General features: G+C 48.8%; 1 protein-coding gene across 9 annotated transcripts in view; it reads left to right on the top strand.

Annotated features, from left to right (window-relative positions):
• ERI3 (ERI1 exoribonuclease family member 3) overlaps positions 1-15,691 on the top strand; it is a 125,173-nt gene that overhangs the window by 32,893 nt on the left and 76,589 nt on the right. For 7 of the 9 annotated variants that reach the window (XM_032877578.1, XM_032877580.1, XM_032877581.1 and 4 more), the window contains 3 exons: positions 31-147; positions 6,449-6,508; positions 10,760-10,851. In XM_032877578.1, coding sequence (XP_032733469.1) covers positions 31-147; positions 6,449-6,508; positions 10,760-10,851 — 269 coding nt within the window. Of the gene's footprint in view, positions 1-30; positions 148-5,232; positions 5,429-6,448; positions 6,509-10,759; positions 10,852-15,691 lie in introns of those variants that run through there. The other 2 variants (XM_032877586.1, XM_032877583.1) reach the window with 2 other exon arrangements.

Raw genomic sequence — 15,691 nt, 5'->3', positions numbered from 1 at the left:
TCTTCTTTTTCTGTGTCTTTGCCATTCCAGGAAATCATCGAGTTCCCCATCCTGAAGCTAAATGGTCGGACCATGGAGATTGAGTCTACCTTTCACATGTATGTCCAGCCCGTAGTCCATCCACAGCTTACTCCCTTCTGTACAGAGGTAAGGGCCCTGGAGCGGGGCAGCCCGGGCTGCTGGGACAGGAGTCTTGGGTCACTGGTTCGCTGTCCCTGCAGCTTAGGGGCAGCTTGAGTCTTACTGCTGGTTAAGGGAGATGAGCATGGGACCTAGCCATCAGCTGGCGTTTTACAAAGTCTGCCACTCCACTTGCACTGCTGTGGTCACTGGGGACCCAAGAAGTGGCACAATCTGTCCCAGCTTCCCCAGCCTTTTCCCTCCCTTATTGTCCCTACCCCTCCTGGTGACCAGCACTTGGAGTGCTGCCCCCCTCGAGGGTGGTACTTCCGGGGCTCAGTTTCTCTTCAGTTCCATTTCCCTTGGGGCCTCTTGACAAGAAGTAAAGATTTCAGCTTCTTGGAAGGAGAGGTTATGTTAAGGCTCTCTTAGCTTCTGGTGATGTTTTTCTGTCCTGGAGCAAAGTGGCCCTGCTTGAGTTTGTGGGAAGCACAACCCTATCGTTGAGGAAAGAGAAGGGTGGTCTAAGTGGTATATGAGGCTGAAATGGCCTTACCCTTATGCTGTGCTGGTATTGGACTCAGCCACTTTGCCAGCAGGTTAGTATTGGCCCCATTCTGCAGATTGTGAAACTGGGCTAACTTGAGATCTTGATGCTTGCTAGAGGCTTAAAAGAGCTAATAGCGGAGAGCAGGTGCCCCTGCAGAGTTCTTATTCTCAGGATCTTCTGTGACTGGTTTCCCCTGTGACATGTCATGTTTTGCACTCTGTGGTAGCCACAGGCTGTAGTGGAATCATGGGCCATGTATGTGTGGCAGCAGAAGGAATGGGAAGACATGAGTGTTTCTGGAATCTTTTTTTCTTTTAAGAATTTGGGGCTGGGGTATATTCAAGATAGTGTGCCTTTGTTTAGAGATCTACTTTCTGCATATAAGTGAAACATGAGGAAAAAAGCTCTTGAGTGACCCTAAAACCATTGTCTTGGTGTGGGGAATGCTGGGAAAGGGCCTACCTGCCACTGATGGGAGGGCCCCATGGACTCTGAGGTTGACTCATCCCAGATACAAAGTTTCCAGGGGTTGCTACTGGGCTTGATGCCAGTGTTTCACGCCCAACCCAGATAGGCCTTTTGGTGCAGGCATCCATCTCCCAAGGTGTGTAGTCTCTCACCCCCTTTGTTCCCACTAATGATGTTGAGATTCTTGCTCCCTTGGAATCTGCTGTCTTTTTCCCCCCTTGTCCCCTGGAAATTACCTGTACCACCAGGGGGCGCTAATCTGTTCTTTTTGCCCCTTTTGGGGAAAAAAAAAAAGTCACCATTTTAATGGTGAAAATCCCCTTCCTTGTGGAAAGGGAAGATTTTCCTTAAGCAAGCCACTGGCCTGAAAATGCAAAATCCTCTTGTTCCTTCTCTTCCTCCTGTCTGTGTGCAGACTCCCGGTGGGGGTTCCAGCTAGGCTACCTGGCACAGCCGGGCAGGCCCAAATTTGGGAAAGGTTACTCTTGTTTTGGCATGGAGCAGTGCTGTTGGAGCTCAGCCCTGGGCAGGAGTGGGTACCTGAGAGTATTGGGAAAAGGGATTTTTTTGAGATCAGGGCTGCTGCTGCTTCTTTTGGGGGGTAGAGGGAGGAGGGATTGTGAGACTATGATGAGAGCTATTCTTCTTTTTTCTGGAAAGTTTCACCCCAGGACACACATACATAATTTGGAGGGCAGGAGGCATGGTGAGGTTGGGACCCTTGTCCTGAAGCCTTATCTGAAAGTGAAGATGTGTGAGCTGTGGCACCAAGGGTGCGATTTCGCCTCAGGCTTCTGGAGCCTCTAACTCTCCTTGACCTGGTCCTGGCCTTTTGTCCAGCCTCACATTTTCCTGCTTCATGCCCCACACTTTGCTCACCTAAGGTCGCCCCCTCACCATCTCCCTGTGCCTGTGATGCTGTTGCCAGTACGCTGCTCCCACTCTTGTCCTCCCCCTCCCCACCCCCAACACTTGTCCTCTAGGACTTTGCTCAGGGTCACCTTCTCTGGGGAGCCTTCCCTGAGCCCATGGCTGGTGCCACCACCCAAAGCCCAGAGCAGATGCATTAGACTGTATTTACTTATGTGTCTCCCCACTAGACCGTGAGTTCCTTGAGGGCAGAACCTAGGTCTGATCTATCTCTGGCCCATCATTGGAGCCTGGTGCCAAGTAAGCACTTGACACGTGTTCCTTAAATGAGTGAATATTGTCAAAGAGTATTCAACCACACCTTGCTGCCCGCCACCCTGCCCCTGCCCCGAAGTAACTGTCCTGCTCACTTGGTCTTTGCGAGCAAGTGAAGTCTTCTTTGGAAAACCTCAGATCATCTAAATATTGCCCTGTTTCCATTCCAAGTGGAGTTGGAATATAGAGAAAGGCATGGGCACAGGATGCAGGCCGTCATTGTGCGACCTCGTCCTGTGTGGCAGTGGGCTGCCTTTGGGGCAGAGAGAGAGATCTTCACGGTCAGAGAGGATCTTTCTTCAGTAAGGATTGTGCCTAAGCATCTCCTCCAGTAGGATTCCCTCTTGTGCACAAGAAGTTCTTAAGAACCCTGGCCTGTGTGTGTATGTGTGTGCACACACATCGTGACACATAAGTACACATATGAGCACATGCTCGTGCGGGGAGAGACAGGCTCTGTGCTGGGCAGCCAAGAAGAGGGATGCTGCCTTAAGTGGGTCTGTGACCCACATACAGACACTCTTACTGCTCTCTGTAATGGGCATGTGAGTAGCTTCTTCACATCCTTTCTTCGTTCCAGTTCATAGTCTGACTTGTTTCTAACAGAGACAGGATGGGATAAGTTTCATTCCTTCCCAAGCCCTTTCTCTCCCACATCTAGAATCTGCTCCAACCTGTCAGATCTCTGCTTCTAGCAGCTGGGTTGTTGCCAGAGTCCCTGACCATGTGTAGTCTTTTTTGTTGTTGTTATCATTGTCTTGGGAAAAAAAAAAAAAAAAACAACAACTAGAAAAAATACCAATTTTGCTAAATGCCAGTAAAGGGCTTTGTCTTGCACCTGTACTTATAAAGGGTGAGATTTATTGGTCTCTTTGTCTGAGGAGAAAGAGTGGGTCTGATTATCAGATTGTACACCAGAGACAAGTGCTTATGTAATCAACAAACTGTCTTGGTGTCAGAATACGATTGTGTTGGAGATAAACTGTGAAAGGAGAAAGCGCTGGATGCTGACATGCTATTGGCATTGAGTGTCCTGGGCTGCTTCCTGTAGTGGCTAGTGTTTATGATGAAGCCAGCTCATTCCCGGACAAAGCCCTTGTGAGGGTAGGGGATCTCAGTAACCAGTCATGTTATCAGTCAGGGTCAAAAGCCCCTCGCCTTGTGGTTTCCGAGTCTGGAGAAGCGGGAGTTAATCTGTAATCCCTCGGTGAAAGGAGCCACAGAGCACACATTAATTCTTCCTCTCACCTCTCCAGCTTTAAGTGGTTAAGGTCTTTGAGCTCTGTTTAGCCTGTGAGCCCTGGTTCTCAGCTTAATAATACTTGGCTTTGCTCTAGTACCTTTCATTGTGAGGATGTAAAAGCTTTTTACAAATATATATTAACCCAAGTGGGATTGGGTTCAAACTGCAGCATGAAGGATTTAAGTTATGCCTAAGGTAGAACTTTCCAGTATTTATTAAATTTATTAAATTAGCTTTCATGGCTTCTGTTTTAAGTCTTAGAGATGTCTTAGGTTGTATCAGATACAGGGACTAATTTCTTAATTTCACACTCTTCTTCAACGAGTGCCTTGGTGGAGCCAGTAAGATGTAGTTTGTCCTTGGAAGGATTCATACAGGGGAGTGAGGGCTTCCCCTGGAAGGGTGCCTCTAGCTGAACCAATAGTGCAAGCCCCTGTGTCTCTGGAGGTTGAATTCAAGCCCTTTAGGAGGTCAGCTATAAGCTGTGTCTGGCTGAACCACGAGTGGTCTAGGAAGCAGGGAGAGAGAAAGGGAGCTGGCCACACTGGGCTTCTCCCAGGCTGATGATTCCAGGCTTGCTGACCGCTGGATAGGAGTGTGAGAAAGCCCCAGGACCCTGGAGCCCTACTGCCTACCACCAGGGTGTAAAAGGCGGGCCTAGTCTGTAGTGAGAGGTCGTGCAGAGCAGTAGTGCCCTGGTTTTCATTTATAGTGCAGTGACTTTCTTTCCCCACATTAGTGAGTTTCCGGGGGCCAAGAACAGGTGCTTGTGGAGTACATAGATGCTGAACCAAGACCCATCTCCAAGGAGGGAGGTCTCTTGACAAGGGTGCCATTGGTTTTTTCTGTGAGTGAGCCTTTCTGGAAACCCTTCAGTGCTCAGCTCATCTCAGTGACCCTGGGTATAAGGAGTCAAAAGAAATTGTAGACCTAACCTTACCCCAGAAGACTCAGATGAGACATGGGAATGGCACACTGACCCCAGAGCTTTCTAAGAAGCACGAGTGGCTATAGGTTTTCCAGGATAGTCCTTACCCAAGTCTTAGCTCCAAGCTTGGGGGTATGGCTTGGTCCTGGAAGAATGAAGCCGGAGAGAAGCGGGGCCAGGAAGAGCAGTGGTGGGTGCTTGTTAGTCACCTGGTATTGCACCTGGAGTCAGCAACAAGCCCACTCTGGACTCTGCCTCTGTGTGCCTGAGACAAAACACAGGGCCGCTGCCTGCTCAGGGTGTGCTCTGGAAGGTGCGCAGGCTCTGGGTGCTGGCAGGGCTGGGCCTAGAAGGGGCTGCCAAGAAGAATGCAGATTCCGTGAGGGCAGGGATTTCAGTTTTTCCTCACGGCTGGATCCCTCGTTCCTGGAATGGGGCCCAGTACATTGTAGGCTGTCCATGAGTAGTTGTTGACCAAATGAAAGGAGGAGTGTTAGCTCTCGAAGATTAAAGCTGCTGACCCAGAGGTCTTCCTCACCCCTCACCCCCCAGCCCCACCCCTAGCCCTCAGTGGACCAACTTTCCTTCTCTATGGCTCAGGCCCTCCCTCTGCTGGGCAGTTCTTTGGTCTCCCAAGCAAGTAAAGGGTGTGGAGGGGCCAGCCGGGCGGGCCTGCTGTGGGTTAAAGCCTTGCGAAACAACAGTGTAGTTAATCTTTCTAATTTATTTTCCTTTTAGACCATGGGAAGTCTGTAGGCAGCAGCTGTTACCCAATTAAAATACAGATTAATATAAAAACAGTTTCTGGAATATAAAATAGAGTGGCTGTGTCCTTACACTTCCTTAAAATACCACCTAATAATGACTTGATGAACTACAGAAACCCACCTAGAGGAACTCAGCGTTCTTAAAATGAAAATTTCTTCCCTAAAAGGTGTGTATTACCATTCCGTGTAAGTCGCTATGAGAAAATAACCTTCCTTCTTAGAGCCAGCGGTTCCTGTGAGTTGGGTATTTGATATTCATTAAATGTAATTATAGTTTAATTGGAGTTTAATCCCCCCCAACACACTTTAAAAAAAGGAAGAAGAAGAAGTTCCCCAGCAAGCCTGAGATGCAGCTCTCTGTAGAAGTAGCCCTGGGCACATTGGGCATGGTGATTTCCACAAGGTCCAGGTCTGTGGATAGGGGCCTCCTGCCTCAGATCCCTGAGGCAAGCAGTCTTCCTCTGTGTTCGAAGGATATTTTCACTTTAAACAAAAGAAAGCAAAGCAACAAGGCTGTTTGTACCTAGGTCTGACGTGGGTGGAGCATAGACCTGTGAGTCAGAAATTCTCTAGACTAGGTTCCTTTATTAGGCCTTTGCATCTGTGTTTCCCTGTTAGTTAAAGATGTCTACTTCTTGCTTGCCTAGTTGGTATCGAGGACCCAGGTGTTCAGGGTAAAGGGTAGATGCCTGTGGGGTTCCCCCGGCTCTTCTCTGATGTTAGAAGGGAAAATGCTGGATATTGAGACCCAGAGAAGGGGTGGACTTGAACCCAGGTGTGGCTGTCCTGTGTGAGCATTCCTCAAGGTCTACAAGAACTTCTGTGAAGCTTGGAGGTGAATGTATTTTAGACTATAATTTGTAGGGATTTATTGGAGTTTATTGAATACAAGACACATAAAATCTTTTTCCTTTTTTTTTTTTTTTCTTTTCAAAGTGAAAGCTGAAATAGGTACAAAACATACCCTGTGGTCAGCATGGATGTGTTTCCCCCTCTTGGGGCAGGATGTTGTGGAGAAAGTTCACCTTATGTCCTGGGACTATATTCCCAAGGCCTCTGGCAGGTTCTGAGCCAAAAGCAGTGCAGGCCAGTCTTTTATGGCAGAAGGAGAAAGGAGAGGATCCAGTCTGGCTTTGAGACCCTGTGTCCTGCTGTTCCACCTATTGGCTATTTCTCTTTCCTTTCAGCTCACTGGGATTATTCAAGCCATGGTGGATGGTCAGCCGAGCCTGCAGCAAGTGCTGGAGGTAGGTTGAGTGACCTTTAATTCCTGACCTCTGACCCTTTCCCGCTGCCTTTCTCTCCCTCCCCTCCTGAGAATGTAGCCGTGTAATTTGACTATGATTATGGCTTGATTAGAATAACATTTGCTGTCACATCAGTGACATGCTGTTGAGAGTATTGAACCATTGATCTGTCATCTCCAGCTGTTCCCGTCAGGGTTACTGGCAAGATGTCCGAGTGCTGCCCTGAGTTCCACACGGGGCCTCCACCCCCTCCTGGCCCCTGGCCCTGGGCTGGGCAGCACGGGCGGCCGGCGCTGGGTGCATCGGGGAGGAGGGGAGCCGAGCCGTGGCACCGCAGGACTAGCCCTGGAGACCGAAGGTGTTTTTGTTTAGCTTTAGTGTTGGCTTCTTGTGGCATGTGAGCACTTCATTAACTCACCCAGAACTCCCCATCGATGGCTTTTGTTTGCTGTCAGCTCCTCCAGGAGGTGCGGCTGGGCCCGCCGGCCCCACTGCAGCTTGCCGCTGGATGCACTGTGCCTGTCGGGGTGCAGAGGCTGCACTGGGTAATGGTTCCTAATCAGAATAATTACAACAATTGCCTATGTGAGGGAAATCAAATTAAAGGCTTTAGAACCCTTGGCAGAGACCACACTTCTAGGATGTTCTCCTCAGGGAGCTGGAAAAGGTTAAGATGCTGCTGCTTGTGCTCCAGCCTGAGGGAATAAGCAAGGGCTGTGCTTGGCCTCAGCTTTTCTCCCACCCCTTCTGGCCTAGGGGAGGGAGAAGGTCCCTTTCCCCGCTCCCTCCTCTCTAGGGGGAGGGGAGAAGAGAAAAAGCCCATGGATCTCATTAGGTGCTTTATTTATCTTTAAGACCAGTAAACCCAAAGCTCAGCCCCTATCGAAGCACAGGAGGAAGCAGAGTTGGGGGTGGTTAGCAGGGCACGTCTACATTGGAGGTAGTCAGCCTAGAGGAAGTTGGGGGGGTAGCCTGGGGAGGGAAGAAGATCTAGAGGCCCTGTCCCATGGGAGAGAGAGATGCAGACTGAATTTCCTGGGACTCCTCAGGATGGAGTCGGGTTTAGGCCCACCCGGTGACAGGTATGCTCCCTGTCCCTGGGAGTGTACAAGCCTGGGTTCTCTGATCAGTCAAGCTCTGGGTCGGGTCGGTGTTAGGGTACTTGCATAGGTTGGGAGAAGAGAAGATGAACTGTGAGGTGTCTCACAGCCCCACTGACCCTCTTTTTTTGAGGGAAGATTGGCTCCTATGATTGAGGGGGCACCTCAGCATTGATGCTTCCTATAAGACCAGACTCAAGGAGAAAGAGGGGACCAACCCATCCTTTCCTATGTCCCAGCCAGGGCCTAGCCTCTGAGGGAGGCCACACGCTCTTTCCTGAAGTGTCTCCGGCCAGTATCCTAGAAGAAAGACACCTGCTGTAGTCCAGCATCGAACCAGAGCTATTGAGGTTATGGGATTTTTTTTTTTTTCCCTCAGTGGTGCTGGTTGAGGGAGCTATGGTCTTCAGGAGGCTTCCTCCTGCTAATCTCGGGCCAGCCTGGAGCAGAATGCTGGGGGGATTCTGAGTCTTATCCATGAGGCTACTTTCTGCTACTTCAGCATACTTTGTGGGTGAAAAGGGAAGACACCTGGCATCAGCCTGAATAGGGAGTCTCTGGCCAGGAGACCAGAATGGGCTCTGCTTTGTCTCATTAGCCCTGAGTTGGTCAAATAGCTAAAAAGCTGACTTCCTGTCCTAACCAAGGCTCTGAGCGAGTGGTCAGCTAGATGTTTGTCTGACTAGTTTGGTTCAGGTAGGACTCATGCTAGACCTTCAGTAGCTGGGAGGGTGGCCACAGTTCATTGGGGATTGTCTTGGTAATTCCTCTAACTCTTCGTCCATTTAAGCAGAGAAGGGAAGGAAAAAGACAGGCTTTATTTCAAATATAGTAACACTTCCCTGGACCGCTCACCCTAAAAGGTTCTCACTAAACATCTGTTGCACCAGTGAATGGGCTGGGTCCTAAGCTTCCAAGGAATAACCCCATGGAATAGTAAGTGCTTCTCATGGGGAAGGTCCTGCTGGGCACTGGCTCCTGACAATCCTGTCTTGCTGTCTTTTCCAAGACCACTGTGTAGGAGTTGGGGCATTAGGAGCCCCCGCATAGCAGATAGGGCACTTACCTTGGGGATATAAGGCCAGTGAGCTAGAGCAAGGTTGGATGACACAGGCAGCCCTAGGATTGCCTTACTTCTTTTCTTACATAAAGTCGTGGGAAAGGATACATGAATGTGAATGTGTCCATGTCCTCTGTGCAAGTGGGCCATGGAGGCTGGGGAAACAAGCCATTCAGCAGTGGAAGTTCCAGAATTTAGCTTGCTGGGGAGACTCTTTGGCTGAGGGGAATTCTTTGGTGTGCAGACCGTGAGGAGGGTCTGCACAGTTTGGCTCAAGGAGCAGCTCTGACCCCCTAAGAGGTAGGACCACTCTAGCCAGAGAATGACCTAGGACCTTTGGCCCTACTCAAAGACTGCTTTGGCGTGGACCAGGCCTCCAGTATCTCTGAGATGTCCCAGGAAGCCAGCCTACACTTGCTAAGAGTTAGCTTCCTTCACGATTTCAGTGGGCTCTCCTTTACCCACTGGAGTCTTCACAGTATGGCCCATGTATCCCCCAGTGTCATTTCCTGTCCTTCCTTTCTACACACTGGACTTCGGTCACACTATTCCCTACTCATGTTTTAGTGAATCAGCAGGAATCTGTTGAGAGGACCCTGCTGGGTTAAGGATTTACACAGTGAATAAGATGAATGAAAGTCCCTGCTTCACGGTGCTTCTAGTCTGTTGGGGGAAGCAGATATCGAGCACACAATTGCTTCTCAGATACAAAATGATTTCACCTGTGCTTTCCTTTGCTCTGCTCTACCCCGTCATGCAAACCCAGCCACCAGGTCCCCTAGTTGGGAGAGGCGTCTTTGTGAAGCCTTCCTTTCTGACTCCTTTCTCTGTCAAAGGTAGAGCTGGTCACCTCCTCCTCTTGGTCCTACTGCATTCTGGTCGCTTCTCCGTGGCTGCATCTATTTTATTGTATTTAGATGATTTGCCTTTCTCGCCTTCTCAGCTTACTGTCTATTTTGTGGTAGGCACTTAATACATTATTACATTTAATTCTCAAAACAACCCCGTAAGGTTAGTCATGCTACCTCATTTTATAGATGAAGGAAGCTGAAGTTCACAGAGGTTAAATGACTTTTAAATGACTTCCCATCAGTGACACAGCCAGGATATGGAAGAGCCAAGGTTAGCACCCAGATGTGTCTGACTTTCAATTCTGCATTTGTAGCGACTTTGCAATGTAGCCTTTAAAAACGAATCCTTCTGTGTGAGTGGCACGGTGGTCATCTGCTGTACTGCCACCCCATGCCTGGATCTTCTGAAAAATAGGCAATGCTTCAGGAGCACTTTATGATAATTCTCTCAGTATATACTGATTTTAGTATCTGTACTTTCCATGTGAGTGCAAATACTGAAACTGATTAAAGGGATGAAGGGAAAGAAGTACTTGAAGTGTGTTTAGGAGCAGTTTTTAACCCTGTCTAGGCATTGAGCTCAGCTTTGAAAAGATTCTCCTGAATCTGGATTTGAATCCTCAACCAGGAGAGGGGAAACATAAAGTCTGGGGCCAGTTTATGAGCTTTCAAGAGACCGAAGTGGGCAGTGCCACCCCAGGGATCAAGGTGGAGTTCCAGCCCAGCAAGGGAGCTTTTTCTCCTAGACTCACAGTGAAGATTAACTTCATCCTCATTTGGGAAATTCATAAATTTGGTTAATAAGCCTTTGGTGGGAGGTTGAAATGAACAGGAATGAATGAACCTGTGGATTGGAGTCCCTGCCTGGGGCCTCCTTCCCGCCTGTCCTCATGGCCCAGGGCATCCTGTGCCTGTGCTAGGCTTTGCTTTTGAGGACCGACTTACCGGTATATGTCCTTATCCCGTCTGGGGTTAGGTTGCCAGGCATCGGGGCAGTGGAGGGGCTCCCTTCCCCCACTCATTCAGGTTTGTGGAACTTCCCTGCAGGGATCACCCTCCCGCTGCCCACACAGCCCTGAGCCAAGGCTGAGAGCCCAGAGCAGAGCCATGGCCAGATAAGATTACATTTTTCTTCTGCTCTGATTACAAGCAGCTTATCTGCGTTTCTTTGGTGTGGCTCTTCACAGACTTGGGAAGGAAAAAAAAAGGAAAATCTCATCTGTTCTTGTGTACTTTTCAGAGGGTCGATGAGTGGATGGCGAAAGAAGGCCTCTTAGATCCAAACGTCAAGTCAATTTTTGTCACCTGTGGAGACTGGGACTTGAAAGTCATGTGAGTATGAGAAGGACTGCTTTACTGGCAGGGCTTGGAAACCATGGGACCAGGTCATGCCTTTCGCAGGCCAACATGTCCAAGCCTACAGGGCAGCTGGCTCAGCGAGTCCCTGGATCTTTGGGGCTGCCACGGTGTGAAGAGGGCTGGGAACCCCGCCTTCTGACTCTGGAGCTGGGAGTAGACCAATCAAGGACCCTACTAGGACTGCAGTTGTCTGGACCTTCCTGCCTTTGCCAGGTCCCACTGCTCAGGACAGCCCTTCCAGTTGTGGGGCTCCGTGTTACTGCCCTGGAAGGAAGGAATTAAAAGAAGATCCTTTTTTTTTTTTCTACCAAATGTATAGTGTTTACTACCCTTAATGCTTTAGAAATAGTCATTTGTTTAATAAATCTTGGTACTTTTATTCCTGTTTTATAGATAAGGGAATTAAGGCACAGAGAGGTTAAGTAACTTGCCCAAGAACACACAGAGCCAGGATTCAAACCCAGGTAACCTGGCTCCAGGGTTCTGTCTCTTAACCATTCTGCTGTGCCACCCTTTTATCTGGGGTACAAGGCCCTGATGATTCAACTGCAGGCCCATTGGTGGGATGAGAGAGGGCTGCTTCTAGGGAGCTACCCAGTTCCCCAGCCTCCTTGTCCCTCCTTTGTCCGCACTGCTTTTTCTCCTTTGTCTCCGGGTCTTGCCCTGGTCATGGAAGACAGAACTGGTTCCGTTGCTGGGTTGACACTTTTGCCTCTTGTCTGTCCTCATGGATACCTGGCTTCAGACAGCCCCCAGGGAGCTAAAGCGGGGTGGAGGTGGTAGGGGCACTGTTTGCTGAGGATTGATAGAATCGATACCTCTGTGTTCTTTGTGACCAAAGGCAGCTGCAGGCATTCTGGGAGTGTGTGTGTATGTGTGTGTGTGCGTGCGTGCACGTGCGTGCACACTTGTGCGCATAGTTGGGGTGTTGGTGGGGGGTGAGGAATAGTGACATTTCCTACCAAATTAGGCATGATCTTCTCACCAAGGTCCTTTTTTATGCCTTTTGGATGCTGGGTATTGAGGTGAAGTTACACACTCAGGTGGATATCAAGCCTGCTGCTGGACACTGACTTGAGACAGGAGGAGAAGCAAATCCAAAGCACATAAACACCCACTCACCTCATGTCCACATCCCTCAGGTTGTGTACACACACTGACTGGATACCTCTAGGTGTATGCACAGGACTCCCAGAGCTCCAGAGGATCTGTGTTCCCAGACGACACTCATGGGGCAGAGAAATGACAGAGGCTGGATCTGGAAGCGGATATGAATCGGGGAGGGTTCTGTGGGGAAGGTGAGGAGGAAGAAGGCTCTTGCTCTTATTTATGGCATCTGGGCCGCTCTGAGTGCCTGAAGCAGAGAAGGGATTTAGGTGGAGCTCCGTAGCCTAAGAGAAGCTGTTTGGGGTGGGCACGGTTCAGGCCATACCCAGCATCTGGGGCTCATGTAACCCAGTCCAGAGGCCCAGTTTCTCCAGATAGCCTCCCAGGACTTCCACTCTTCCAGGTGGATTTTGCTCTTTGGTGTATTCATATCCCAGACACCCATATTCCAGAATCTTCTGCATTAACTGGGAATGGCATGTGCGTGTGTGTGTATGAAAACGTCCCTGTGCATCCCTGTGGGGACTGTCTGGCCAGGTCTCCTCAGTTGGTTTCTCCATGAGACAAAGAGGGAATTTCAGAGGGTGTTCTCTTTGGGTCTGGCCATTCTGACCTGTAGCACCAGATCAGATTTATTTTAGAGAGAGAAAGAGACAGCATGAGTTGGTGTTGGGGGATGGGGGTGCGGACAGCAGACTACACACTGAACACAGAGCCTGAGATGGGGCTCCATCCCAGGACCCTGAGATGATGACCTGAGCCAAAACCAAGAGTCAATTGCTTAATCAATTGTACCACCCAGCCACACTGAAACCAAATTTTAATGAGCATGTACCATATTTCATTTGGTCCTCCTAATTATATTCCCTTTTATAGAGGGAAAAAACAAAACAGAATTCGAAACCGAGGCCTAAACTAGTAGACTCGTAGCTAGACAAAATTGAATTCTAAGACCATGTTGCTTCTAAAAGAGAGGGATTGGGCAGACTTTGGTAGCTGGTTTGGGTTTGTATTGAAAAGACCAGTGAAGCTCTGAAAAAGAATATGCAGGAAGGAAGCAGATGTCAGGTGGCAGGAGCTGGGGGAGGAGAGCTTTGTGGCTGCCTTTTAGAAGCAGGACTCCGCATAACTGCTGGGAAGGCTCTTAATTAAATGTGTAACAAAATAAAAACAGCCAGAGAGGAAACCTAAGTAGTGTTTCGTGACAGTGCACAGCTTATCGGTGTTCCTGGAACCTCTCATCAGATGGCTCTCGTCAGAGCCATCACCTTTTTATGCGCCTGGTAAAGGCTGCTGAGGAACCTGACAAGGGTGGTGGTAAATTGACACCCGCAACTTGTTAGTATGGGGCTCGCTTCTTATTCTGACATCCATTTTCAGATTTAACTGAGTCTAAGGAATTCAGCAAATATTTTCATTTCCCACTCTAGTTTCCCGGAGCCATGGCTTTTTCTCATTGCTGCTCTTCCCCTCTCTCCCAACACCCACCCCCAGCCAGCTTCCCATCACTTTTGTTGGAAAGGGCCTGATTAGTGAAGCACTGAGAAATGGGAACTGAAGTGGCAGCAGAAATCCCACTGGAGAAAAGAAATCTGCTCCGGTCCCGACAGAATCATTTTGTGTCCATCTTTTGTCAAAGTCAGATGAGTTGATACTCTGTGGGCTTTTGATGCTGTAGTCACAGATCCTGCCGAGGTGGGTTTTAATTTAGTGGTCACGGATTTAATTTTCCTTCTCAACTTGTTTAAGAAATGACACTTGTTATGGCTTTGGCCCTTGGTCAGCTTCCTCCCCTACCTGACCTTTCTTTTGCCTTACCTCATGGTTCTTAAAGCTCTTCATGGCGTTTAGTATTCTTTTTCCAATTTTCTCTCTTCTCTGCCTACCCAGGCAGGGAATGTCTCTGTAAAGGGGTTCCATCTTTGACATGGCAGCAGAGATCCTGCTGGGGAAAAGCAGTGTGCCCTATCTGCCAGCTGAACTCCAAGCTTTGATATCCAACTACCTATTCTGTATCTCCACCTGAATGCCACAGGCCCCTTAAAGTTCAGGTGTCCTCCTTCTCCCAACACTTCGTCCTCCAATTTGCTCTCAAGTTGTGACTGGAACCACTGTCTGGTAGTTCTGTCAGAAATCCGAGACTCATCCTTGATGCCTCTTCTCTAGCCACAACCAATTAACTGCCAAATCTTGTTGATTCTTCCTGCCAGAGGTTTCTCAAAGCCTTTGTCTTCTTTCCATCCCCACTACGGCTGCCAGTAGTTCAGGTCACCAGGTGCTGCCTTTTTTTTTTTTTAAGATTGATTTATTTATTTGAGAGAGTGAGAGTACGAGCAGGGGGAGGAACAGAGGGAGAAGAAGAGAATCTCAAACAGACTCTGCAAAGCATGGAGCCTGACACAGGGCTCGATTCCACAGCCCTGAGATCACAACCTGAGCCGAAACTGAGAGTCAGACTCTCAACCGACTGAGCCAACCAGGTGCCCCTCAGGTCAACATATTCTTCTTGGATTACAAAAGTCTTCTAAGTCGTCTCTCTGACTCTAGTTTTACCTCCTTGCCATTCTGACTATAGCAAATTATGTCCCATACCCGCAAAACACTCTCAAGGCTTCCTCTTGCCCTCAAGGCAAAGTCATGTTGCTTAATGAGGCCCTTGCCTACTTCTCGAACCTCATCTTCATAACTTTCTATGCACCCTCCACCCCCAACCCCAGCCAGATGCTCTAGCTGGCCAGTTCCTCATGATCCTTTGGAACATCAATTTCTAGGTGCCTTCCTTTGTGTTTCTGGAGCACATGTACTTATCTATATATGAAATTGTATTGTGTCTGCCTCTACTTGTCTGTCCCTCTCACTAGACTGTGGGCACCATTATAATCTTGAACAATGTTTGGTATGTAGTGGTTGTTGAATAAATGTATGTTGAATAAATGACAGCTCAGGAATGGAGTGAGCCTGTGGAATCTGTACTCAGGAAGAATGACAGAGGATTAATGGAAGGTAGATTCAGGGAGAATGGAACAGAAGAGGAAATCTTGGGCCTTCCTGCACCAAGCTGAGTATGAGGGGTTGAAGAACTATGCTGCTAATGCCAGGAAGCTCCTGGATTTTCTCACTGCCAGCACAGGGTGTTGGGTCTTCCTTCCATGGTGGGTACTGGGTGAGATGGCCCACAAGCCTGGGCCATGGAGGAATTTGGTCCTAGGAGCTGGCCGAAGGGCTCTCTGAGAGTTTGTGCCTTCTAAGACTGAGGGCTGGGATTGCGCTGGAGACATTTACATTAGATAATAAAGATAGCCAGCATGTATCAGGCATGTATTACATACCAGGAGTCCTGCTGTTCTATTTATACATTATCTCACTTAATTCTACCACAGTCCTATGAAATAAATTCATTTTATAATTTTTTTTTTTTTAAATAAGTGATGAGGAAGCTGGAGTCCAGAGAGGTAAGTAATTTGTCAAGGGCACACAACCAGTTTGTGGCGGGGATTTGAACTTAGACATCCCGATTCTAGAAACTGTGTGTTTAACCACTGTGCCATCTGCCCTTCGTGGCCCTTGGCTTTGTGATATGGTGGGGATTCCCTTCCCTCTTTCCTTTATTTACACTGAATGGCAGGTGTTCTCTGACACCCTAGGCTGCTGGTACCTGATCTGGTATTGGTGGAGGTCTGGACTGTTAGGTTTATTTTGATATGGG

The sequence above is a fragment of the Lontra canadensis genome, unplaced genomic scaffold (genome assembly GCF_010015895.1).
Source record: "Lontra canadensis isolate GAN:19392208 unplaced genomic scaffold, GSC_riverotter_1.0 scaffold60, whole genome shotgun sequence".
Classification (NCBI taxonomy): Eukaryota; Metazoa; Chordata; class Mammalia; order Carnivora; family Mustelidae; genus Lontra; species Lontra canadensis.
Note: the sequence above shows the minus strand (reverse complement) of the source record. Positions and strands in the feature narration are given on the sequence as shown.